The sequence below is a fragment of the Apteryx rowi genome, unplaced genomic scaffold (genome assembly GCF_003343035.1).
Source record: "Apteryx rowi isolate R43461 unplaced genomic scaffold, aptRow1 scaffold_1179, whole genome shotgun sequence".
Taxonomy (NCBI): domain Eukaryota; kingdom Metazoa; phylum Chordata; class Aves; order Apterygiformes; family Apterygidae; genus Apteryx; species Apteryx rowi.
The window spans coordinates 97,703-108,083 of record NW_020447396.1 but is presented as its reverse complement, the minus strand read 5'-3'; the positions used below and the strand labels follow the sequence as shown (position 1 = coordinate 108,083).

At 52.0% G+C, this 10,381-nt stretch overlaps 1 protein-coding gene across 8 annotated transcripts in view; it reads left to right on the top strand.

The window, feature by feature from the left end:
* Positions 1–474: 474 nt before the first annotated feature.
* KLC4 (kinesin light chain 4) overlaps positions 475–10,381 on the top strand; it is a 28,703-nt gene continuing 18,796 nt past the window's right edge. For 6 of the 8 annotated variants that reach the window (XR_003256259.1, XM_026083279.1, XM_026083262.1 and 3 more), the window contains exons 1-3: positions 7,855–7,915; positions 9,634–9,900; positions 10,105–10,335. Coding sequence is in view for 7 of the 8 variants with exons in the window: in XM_026083279.1 (XP_025939064.1) it covers positions 7,871–7,915; positions 9,634–9,900; positions 10,105–10,335 (543 nt within the window). In the remaining variant the exon portion in view is untranslated. Of the gene's footprint in view, positions 599–7,854; positions 7,916–9,633; positions 9,901–10,104; positions 10,336–10,381 lie in introns of those variants that run through there. The other 2 variants (XM_026083299.1, XM_026083308.1) reach the window with 2 other exon arrangements.

Below are 10,381 nucleotides of genomic sequence, written 5' to 3'. Positions count from 1 at the left end.
GGAGGCCTCCCAGCAATCTCATTCTGTAACTGGCCATTTCTGCAGGCACAGAAACAGCAATTGCACAGTTGGAGGGTTTCCTGTAGCTCCATGTGCTTGGAACAGGATCAGCAGCAGGGACACAGGTGAGGGTGACAATGAACAGGGAGGCAAAACCACAGGCTGAAATGTAGGATGGAGCTGGTCTGGCTGGGAGCACCGCAGGGATGGCTTTAGCTATGGAGCCTGACAGCGATGGTGGGGCAGAGCCTTTCAGGCAATGTGTGGCAGCAGTTTGGCTGCTCTGCCTTGCTCCTTGCTGCTCCTGTGGGAAGGACCCTGGATGCGGGAGCCGTGGGATTGCTGTGCGCAGTGCTTTCCATGCTCCCAGGAGAGCGATTAGGTAGTGTTTCGGGAGCTGGGCTGCATCCCCTCCCCTCCCCCTACTGCAGTGTGGTTGGCTGCTGAGTGCCTGGTGCCTGCATTTCTGCTGGGACTGCAGGGCAGCGCGGCGGATGTCGTTGGACCCACGAGTTGCCGCTGCCTGTGCTCCTCTGCTCGCCGCAGTGCTGGGGCACCTGGGAGTGCTGACGCTGGACGAGCCGCTGCAGGCATCCAGGTACTGCTCCTCCGTGGCACAGGGTGGGCGGAAGATTCTCATCCGGTGACTGAGATGGGCAGGGCACCCAGCCATCCTGTAACAAAGAGCTGCTTTGAGCCGTGATTTTGGGGGAGAGGCGATGAAAGCTTTGCTGCTGGGATGGCTGCAGTTAGACCAGTGGGCACTAAACTGCTCTGCAGTGGCCCTGGGAAGGGGAGGAAGGGGTTTCTCTGGCTTGCTTGTCCCAAGGATACGCGGCGGGCGTGCCTCTGGCTGCCAGACAAAGCCGGAGAGGCGATGACGGAGACAGCTCCTAGCATACAGCAATGGCTCTCAAACTTTCAGAAGCCTTATTTCCCCCCCCCCCCCAAACCTTCCTCCTGCTAATAAATTGCTTGCCCAGCTGCTCCCAAGTGGGGGTACACCCTACAAAAGGTCTGTGTGGGGGTGGGGGGCAATCGCCAGTAAAGCTCTGGGAAGGAGAGGATGCGGCTGGGAGGAGGTGTCTGAAGCGGCACTGGGGGATGGCATTGCCGCAGAGCGCTCTGGCCAGGCAGCCCGGAGAGATCTGCACAGTGATGAGGCAGCGGCATATTGCCAGCAGCCATGGGTCTCCCCTGCATCATGCAGGCTCTCTCCTGCATCTTTGCCCCAGCTGTTCCACGCCAGGGTCTCCTCTAGTGCCCTTGGTCTCCCCTCTCTGCGCCACCTTGTCGTGCTTCGAGAGGTGGAAAGCACCCATCCTCCTCTGTCTGAGAGGAATGAGGGTGGCATTTAGCATGCCGGGGATCAAAGGTCTGGCCAGCACAGACGTGGGGTAAATAAATGCATCTGAGCTTTGCTGTAGTTGGCAGAAGGAGCAGGAAGTGCATGTTCTCTCATCTGTTTTGGAGGAGTGTCCAGGTAGGCACAACAGCATTAACCGCAAATACCAAAATGGGCCTCACAGGGGCACAAGGGAGATGTGGCAAGACTTTGACCTTGCCAGAGCTGCTGGATACAAGCTTGATTTTCATTTCATGTAAAGAGCTGCATAGCTCCTCAAAGAGCTTCAGCTAGCTGAGGGAGCCAGAGCCAGACCAGGTCCTTTGCTTATCATACGAGTGGGAAAAAAAAAAACTGTATGAATTTGGCTGCCTCCTTATGGTTTGAGACCTGCTTGTTTCTGAGAGTAAAAACCCCCTCTTGCAGCCTGCAGTCAGCTGGTCTTTGCAGCTGCCCCAGGTATGCAGTGAGGGGACCATGGGCTCTGCAGAGCCATGCTGGGTACCCAGAGTAGCTCCAGGGTGGTTGCTGGGCCCAGCTGTACCCTGGCTGCCTCTTCTACTTCTGAAGCTCGTCCAGTGCATAGCCCTCGCATTAGACAGATGCCTGCAGAGGCACTGGCTCCTGAGAATTATTCTGCCTGCTTTAAAACCACTTTGTGCTGTCAGGGCGAGGTAATGGCTCTCACTGTGTGTTTTATAGAGCAAGACTCCCAATCAGAGTCTGAAGCTGGGAAGAGATGCTTGTCCTGGCTTCGCTCCAGCTTGCTTAGCTCTTCTCTCCGCTAGCCTGAAACACGTTTTAATGGTGTTCCACTGTAGTCCCAGGCACAGCAGATGCAGAATGGATTTGGCTAGCTGCTGCAGACACGACCGAGAGTTTAAAAACAAGGTCTTATCAGCTGATCTGGTGATGCTAGCGCAAGCTTGCTGGTGGCTGCTGAAGGTGGGAGATGAAGGCTGCGTTCCTCTGGCCTGCTGAAAGCTGCGTGTTTCCCAGGCCAGCTGGGTTTGTAGCTAGCAGGAACTACTGTAAGGAGCAAACTGGCTTTCTGCTAATGGCATGTGGGTTTTTTTATTTTTGTTTTTTTTCTTCTTCTCTTTGTTGCCTCCAATGTCTGTATTCTTTGATCACTAATGAATGAAAGGAGTAAGACCTTTCTGGTCTTGAGAGGAGTAACTGATCTGACACAAAGCCAGCCAGGACAGCTTCTCTCTCTTCCTCAGTGCAGCTATGCTATTGCCACTGGATCAAGCTTTGGTAACACAGGAATTGTTTGCTCTGGTCAATCGGAACAAGCCCTAGTAGCTTTTCTCTTGACCTTTCCAGCTGTGGGCTGGAGGCAGGAGGGGTGAGAAGTGCTATGGTCCTTTCTGCAGCAACCTGAACCCAGGTCACTGTGGCTAAGTCCTTGGAAAGCCAGTAACAACCTTACTCTAGGTTTCAGTAGGGTTATGTTAGGGTGTGTTTTCTGTTAGATGTTGGGGAGCTGAAGCCTCTGGGACAGAGAGAAATGTTTAGTGCTGAGGGGAAGGAGCAGGTAGGGAGTCTCCTGTCTTTGTGTGGGAGGGTGCCTCCATGTGAGTTGCAAATCTGTTTCCTTAGCCCTAGTTAAAAGCCCAAGGGGCTCTTGCAGCTTGCTGGTTAGCACAGACTTTCTCAACGCAAGCCTTCTGGCATCTAGAAAAACTCCTGGAGCTTCTCACTTGGCTAGAGCAGGCATGTGTCAGCTGCTGCTGAAAGATGCAATCCTAGCTGCTAATGCCTGGTCCTCATCCCTGTCCAGGGAGGACTGCGCTGTTTTCAGCAGGGGAGAGACCTGTCCCAGTGTGGCCCTGGTGAAAGGACACATGTGCTGCATTCCCTTCCTTTGGGCTCAGGGTCTGTGTCTAGTGCTGTGATGCCTGACCCCTCGGTCCCAAAGCATTTATCCAATTGGACTTCAGATTAGGACTTTTTTTTTTTTTCTTCCTTGGGAGGATGGTTCAACTGTGGGACAGGAGTCTGGAGGAGTTGTGAGATCTCCATCTTGGGAGATACTTAAGCCTGGACTGGACACAGCTCTCAAACACCTGATCTAGATGGCCCTGCTTTGAGTGGGGGATGAACAAGAGACCTCCAGGCACCCCTCCAAGTGATGCAAGAGCCATCGCAGGCTCTTCTATTGGGGTGCAAATTGCAGCACATCAGTCTCTCTAGCATACATGGGATCATCTGTGTGTCAGTCTGACTCTCAAGACTGTCTGTAGTGCAAGAAAAGTCCAGGCTGGAGGCTAGGTTTGGGGAAGACCCTGGGGCAGATGATGCAGCTCCTAGGAGCCCCCTTTTCTGACAGCAGGATGGGGAAGTTCATGAGCCAGAGTCAAATGATGGTAGGAGGCCTCACATGTATCAGAGTTTGAGTGGCATCTCCTGGCTTTGGGATTGCAGCTTAGAGATGTGCCCTCCTGCACTGGGTATGAGTTTGTGAGATGCTGAAACCCGTCTGACCTCCTGCTTGTGTGATCACCATTGCACAGAGCCATGGAGAACCTTTCTCCTTGGAAAGGGAGCATGAGATGTACCAGGCATTTTTGGCAGTGGTTATGAGCATCATGGCGTACTGTTCCTGCCCCCTGCCATGCATGGCTGCCTCAGCAGGCATGTATTCCAGCAGGGAGCCATATACTGCAATTATTGCTGCAGTCTTTCCTTTTAGGAGTTCAGCATTTGTCCTTTAATTTCTGGCTCTTATTCCTAGCTGCAGCAGTTCTTAACATTACCCTGAAGCTGACTGTGCGCCCATCTGTCTTTTCACTTGCAAAACATCCTTTTCTTGCCTTTGTTTCTGAAGCCTCAACATGTGTGTGTGCAGCTGCTCAGAGCTGTGAAGTTCTTGGGCACCACACAGAGTTGATTATATTTCCTGTGTTCCCTGTATGGGAGCAGCTCCGGACACACCGCCTGCAATGTGTGAGTTGGCAGCACCAGCGTGTCCCTTTTCCATGGCGTTGTCACAGGTCACCTGGGTGCGGCGGTTCTGCTGGCAGTGATGTGGCGGTGTGAACGTTGCCTGGTGGTGTGAATGTGTTCTGGCTATGCAGCAGGAGCTTCCTAGGCTCTGTCTCTTTCTTTTCTGATGCCACAGTATGAAAAATGGGAGAAAGCTTGTGCTTGTGACACAGCCTCTCTGATGGTTGCCACCCAGGGACTCTGTTTGCTTTTTACTGCTGCTGTTTTATTTTTGAATGTCTAAGGCATTAGGTCTCGGTGTAGTTTCAATGTCCCTTAGGAGTGGAGGCTCAGCAATTGCCGATTTCAGTCTCAGCTTAATTGGAGTTTGGCCAGTCTTCCCAGAGATCTTTTATTGTGTTGTTTAACAGTAATGAGCTTGCAGAGGTGCAAAGGAAAAAACCCTCCCTGCTTCTATCAAGTTGTGGTCTGCTTCCCAAATACATAGCTTTCTTCATTCTCCAGGTGGCAAAGGCATGTCCCGCAGCACACGACTGGGATGATGCTTATTGTGAAATAAGACTTCAGGTCCCATGTTTCCATCTCTAAAATGCTATCGTTGCTGTCCATCTCCCAAACTTGGTCTCTTGTTCTCACTAAGAATCAGTTTTATTCTTTCTCACAGGAAGTTTTTTTTTTCCCCACCCCCTAGAACCCAGTTGTTTTTTCTACTGCCACCATATCCTTATATCATTTTTCTCCCACAGAAGAGTGTGCTGCTAAAATTTTTGCTTGCTTCTGTACAAAAAGGAGAGGCAGGCCATCCACGGTTTGAAGGAAGTTGCAATTACTGTCTTGACAGTGTTGCTTGTGCAAGTCTTGGCACTTCCGTGTGTCTCATACACGCTTTGTCCAACGATATGTGGGGAGATGGTGAAGGGAGCTGACTTTGTAGAGGTACAGGTGCAGGTAATGACCACCTCAAGTCTCTGTTCTTATTGTAGTTGATTCCTGCTTTTCCTGGTGATAATTTTGTTGCTCCCTGTGGTCTTCCAGCATTGGGCATCATGATCTAAACTTTAAGATTCACTTGGACCCGTTTAGTCTGGCATCCCAGTTTCTGATGGGGCAGCTGTTGTGGGTTTGAGAGACAAGCAGTGAAGCTTCCAGCTCTTTCCTCTTAAAGCTCTTGCATGTGGGAACAGTTTTCAGAGGCAGAAGAGTGGGCTGATGAAATTGTTGATGCTCAGCAATTGCCTGATTATGCACTTGAAATCAAGGAAGAAGGTTTCTGCCTAGGAGGAAGGTTTCTGCCCAGCAGGACGTGCTGCCTGGTGGATTCCCAGCTCATTGCTGCAACTGCCAGAAAGCTCGGTGCATGCATGTTCCTCCCCTGTCCTCCTGCAATGCTCCTCCGAAGGAGAACAGGGGAGGGGAGGGGAGAGGGGTGTTGCTGGAAAGCCAGACTGTTCCAGCAACTTACTGTGAATAGGGTAGATGTGCCAAGTAGAGCAGAAAAATGCTGCTGGAGACCTGGGCTGCGGCACCCGCAGAGCTGTAGGGGAGCCAGCAGGAGAAGCTGGGAGCTGGGCGCTCCAGCTCCCAAGGACACCTATTGGAAAAACACCCTTTCTTCCTATTCCCAAACTGCCCAGCCTGAACCTCCCCCTTCCAAAGGCAAAGGGTGGTGTCTTCCCTTCTCCGAGTAGATACTTTGCCTGGACAAAAGGCACTCGGTTCCCTTTACTGAACGTGTGGGAGTGGGAAGAGTGCTTACACAGCAGCCTCAGCCTGCCCGACCTTAGTGTCGGTTGCCATAGAGCATGTTTGCTCTCTTGAGGGCCATGCGCTGGGTGTAGACCTGCTGGCACTAGGGAGAGCTAGGCATAAGGTGCTGTAAGGATGAAGTGTCAGTTTGGAGGGATAATAAATCACCTCTCACCAGCATTTGTGGGCTTTCTTTCCTGTGCAGGAGGTAGCAACATTGAAATGACTCCTCTGCAGTTCTCCCTTTATCTCCTTGTTGGTACTTGGGAGAGGAATAGGACAGCCTGAGTGCTGTTCCCTGGTCTTGTGCCTTTATGGGGCAGTGTCCAGCCTGGACAGTCCCTCCTACACCCTTGCATGGGAAGTCAGAGCTGGGTGCTAAGCCTGTTGGTACCTAGCAGAGCTATGTGTCTGGGGCATCGGAGTCTGCCCATCTCTTAAGGGAGAAAGGTGAGGGCTTCGTAGGTGTTTGCACAGCTGAAGAGATAAGGCATATCAGTACTGGGATTTCTTGAGGATCGTTATATGCAGTTCCAGGGTAGGCTAAGTGTGATGTGCCCTGGGTCAGGACATTTTACTTATTTTCCCTTCTTGGATGCTCTGAAATGTCGAAAGTTCTGAAAAAAGTTGATCATGGGGGACTGTGAAACACTCTCGACTTTTTCTGCTGGAAAGGCTGAAGAAAGACAGGATGTTGCTGGTGTAGAGATGCTGCTATTTTAACACACAGCTCAGAGGCTTCTCAGTTGAGAAGTAATTCTGTGTGCAGTGGAATTAATGAGGCTGATTTCCTATGGATCTGGGTCTTGTCTGACTCTGTTATCTAGCAAGGTGCAAGCTCCGATGGTGGCTTTTTGTCACGATTCATAATGTGTGCCTCTCCCCCATGTGTTTGTAGTGTGCTTATTAAAGATGGCAGCAAGAGCTCAGCCTCTCTGTAGGGGCATCCGTAATGCTTCCTTGAAAACTGTCAGTGTTTCACAGCTGACCCTGTATATGGAGGCACAGATGAAGAAGCATTTGCAGCTGTGCAGCCTGCATGAGCTTTAGGGCAGAGCTCTAGTTTTGTTGTGTGCTGGGTACGAGGCAGCCCCTGGGGACCTCCTCATGTCTCTGAGTATTGGTTCTGCTCCAGAGGACTCCCATTTCCTGATTTCTCTGTTTTTTTAAGTCTGGGGCTGAGTTTCTTCCTGAGCTGAAGCCAATGACAGGTCCATTTTGTCCTTTGGCAGTCATTACCTTGGCTTCAGTGGAAGCAGGTAGGTATCTGCCAAGCCTTTCTAGGAGGCTGTGTGGACCCCTTTCAGAGCAGGGTGGCAGTGGGATGCTGGATGTAGCAGCACTCACTTTCTCCGGGGCCACTAGCCTGTATCCTGTCCCTGATTTTCTCTGGAGACAGGAATCATTGCATGTCTCTTCCTGAATTGCACTCACCAGCAGAAGGCTTATTTTAGGGTGTGTTTTTTTTTTCTTCCTCTTGTTGCTTTAGCACACAGTTGCTCCCCCAAATGTTTTATAAAGGTGGAGAAAGAGAGAAACGGGGGAATTATGGACCAGACAGATTCTCCAGAAACTGGCAGTTAAGCAATTTGAAAGAGATGATGTGAATGGCAGCCAACTCCCAACAGACCTCTTTTTTTCCTTCAAAGCAGTAGTCCATGCCCTGTGTCTTGACTTTAGTGGGGTTTTCCACGCTGTTCTTGCAACATGATGTTCTCCTACACAAACGGGCGAATGTCACAGGCCAGATGAAACTTCTGAGAGTGAAGTACAAAATGATCGGAGTGGCTGCATGCAGGGAACAGCAGACACCCAAAAGGGAAGGATATGATGAGGTTCTGCATAGGGCTGGTGCTGCTGATGGATCATGAGGTAAATGTGAATTCAGTATTGTGACTTTGTGTGGGAGGACAGTCAATTCCTGCTGAAAGGTATGAACAGGAACCCAGTCTTCAGGCAACATGAAGTGTTTCTTTTTGCACTGCTGAGAGGTTCAGTAAGGGCTCTGCTGTGCATTGAGAGATCACTGCACTTTGTGAGGGGTGGAGCAGAGACCACAGAGGAGCTGAGAGGAGAGCTGAGGCCTGTAAAACAACTTGAGGAGGTTCTGGAGTAGTGAGGCTAACCAGGAAGAGGCAGGTGGGGTGTAACAGGCTGTGTGTGCTCGCAGCATCTGCCCCAGCTCCATCCATCTTCTCTTTCCCTGCTGCAGTGAGGAGGAAACTGGTCCTCTCTCATGCCCAGGGCCTGTTCCTAAACAGAGCTGGTGGTAGCTGAGCTGGGGGATCATTCTGAGCCCTCCTGGGCAAAATGTGCGACTGGGGAGGAGAGGAGGCTTGGGGAGGAGAGGAGCTCTGCTCTCTCTTTTGCTGGGGATGGCATTTCTGCTCGCTCTGTAAACCCAGGCCCAAGACTGTTGCCAAAGAGCTCAAATCCTGCAGAGGTGCGTCCTGCAGGAGGACAAAGACAGATCTGCTGGCTTCTCTGCCTGCCTCACCACCGTGCTGTGTAACCCCTGGGCAGTCTGCCAGCAGGGTCCCAGGGTCTGGGGTGCTCGGGTTGCACTGCCTACTGCCAGCCCTGGGCCTGCAGAAAGGTGTTACTGGGCAGGTGCCACTGCCTGCTGAGGGGCGTTGCAATGTGAGGTACGGCTCTCCCTAGCTCTTGCATTTGCTATGCAGGGATCTCGCAGTCATGCTGACGTTGTGGATTGTAGCACTCGGTGCCCCTGTGTAAAGGCAGTAGCTTGGTACTCTCCTGTTGTATAGATGGGGAGAATGAGGCAGGGAAGGAGTGCAGAGTCCTTGTGCCATCCTGAGGAGTCCTTGGGCTGGCAGCAGGGCAAATGAAGCTAGAAAAGCTGCTGCTGTTTCAAGCTGACGCCCACACAAGGGTTACACTAGTATAACTCAAGCAGTTGGTGCATGTAAGCTTCCCCACACAGACGTGCTTCAGTTAATGTTGGCATTTTTGTGTCCCTTATCACCACAAGGGCTGTTCTGTGCTGGGGGCTGAGATTTTCAGGGTCCACTTCTGGTCAGGGAATTTGTTGGCTGGTCTGGTAAGTCCACAGGTGCCTCCCAGTCTGAGAGGTGCTCTTCCAGGGAATTTACTGTTGAGGAAGCGGAAAGCTTTGCGCTGGCATCCCTCCACTTTCTATTCCCTCTCTTCCGCAGTCAGAAGAGGCGTTGAGCTCTGACAGCCTCCTCGCATCAGTGATTTGTGGGCAGGAGGTGTACGTGTTGCAACCCCAGCTGCCGACTGCAGATCTCTGCTCTTAAATGGAAGCTAAATCAGCTTTCCTTGCTGCCAGGGGTGTGGGGGTATTGGAGGTCAGTGCTCATTCTGGCCTTTTTGTCTGCTGTCCACACGTGCCACCTACACTGGCCGCCGGTGCTTCATGCTACAGAAGCAGAGAGGCACGTGCCCTGGGATCTGCCTGCTGCCGAAGGGAGAGGGGAAGATGAAGGGGAAGGACTTGGAGTGGGTAGCCAGTTGCTCTGGCTGCCTGAAGGAGGCTTACACTTGTCTGATTACAGCTCTCTGAAATAACATTGAAGCTCCTGGGTTTTGTCTCTCCCTCTGTGTAGGGCTGCAGGAGCAGGACTATGTCCACCATGGTGTACCCAAGGGAGGAGAAACTGGACAAGCTGAGCCAAGAGGAGATTATTTCCAACACCAAGCTGGTGATGCAGGGGCTGGAGGCACTCAAGAATGAACACAACTCCATCCTGCACAGCTTGCTGGAGACCATCAAGTGCCTGAAAAAGGATGAAGAAGCCAACCTCGTGCATGAAAAATCCAACCTGCTTCGCAAGTCAGTGGAGATGATTGAACTGGGCCTTGGGGAAGCTCAGGTGAGAGTGGTGAGCACCCTTGTAGGTGGTAGCCAGGACTGATGGGGAAGGCAGGCATTTGGCTGTTTTCTGTAAGCTGCAGGGGCAGTAAAGAGTTGAATGTAGAAGGCCAGACTGGCATTGAGGGTGGGCCCAAAGCATGCATGTTATGGGGGACTCAGGATTGCGGTGGGTACTGACTGACCAGCTGGGAATTTTGGCAAGGTGATGATGGCGTTGTCCAACCATCTGAACGCCGTGGAGTCAGAGAAGCAGAAGCTGCGTGCTCAGGTGCGGAGACTGTGCCAGGAGAATCAGTGGCTGCGTGATGAGCTCGCCAACACCCAGCAGAAGCTGCAGCGCAGTGAGCAGACTGTGGCCCAGCTGGAGGAGGAGAAGAAACACCTTGAATTCATGAACCAGCTGAAGAAGTATGATGAGGATGTCTCGCCTTCGGTATGCCCTTGTCTGGGGGAACAGCTACCTTTGTGGGGGGGGGGGG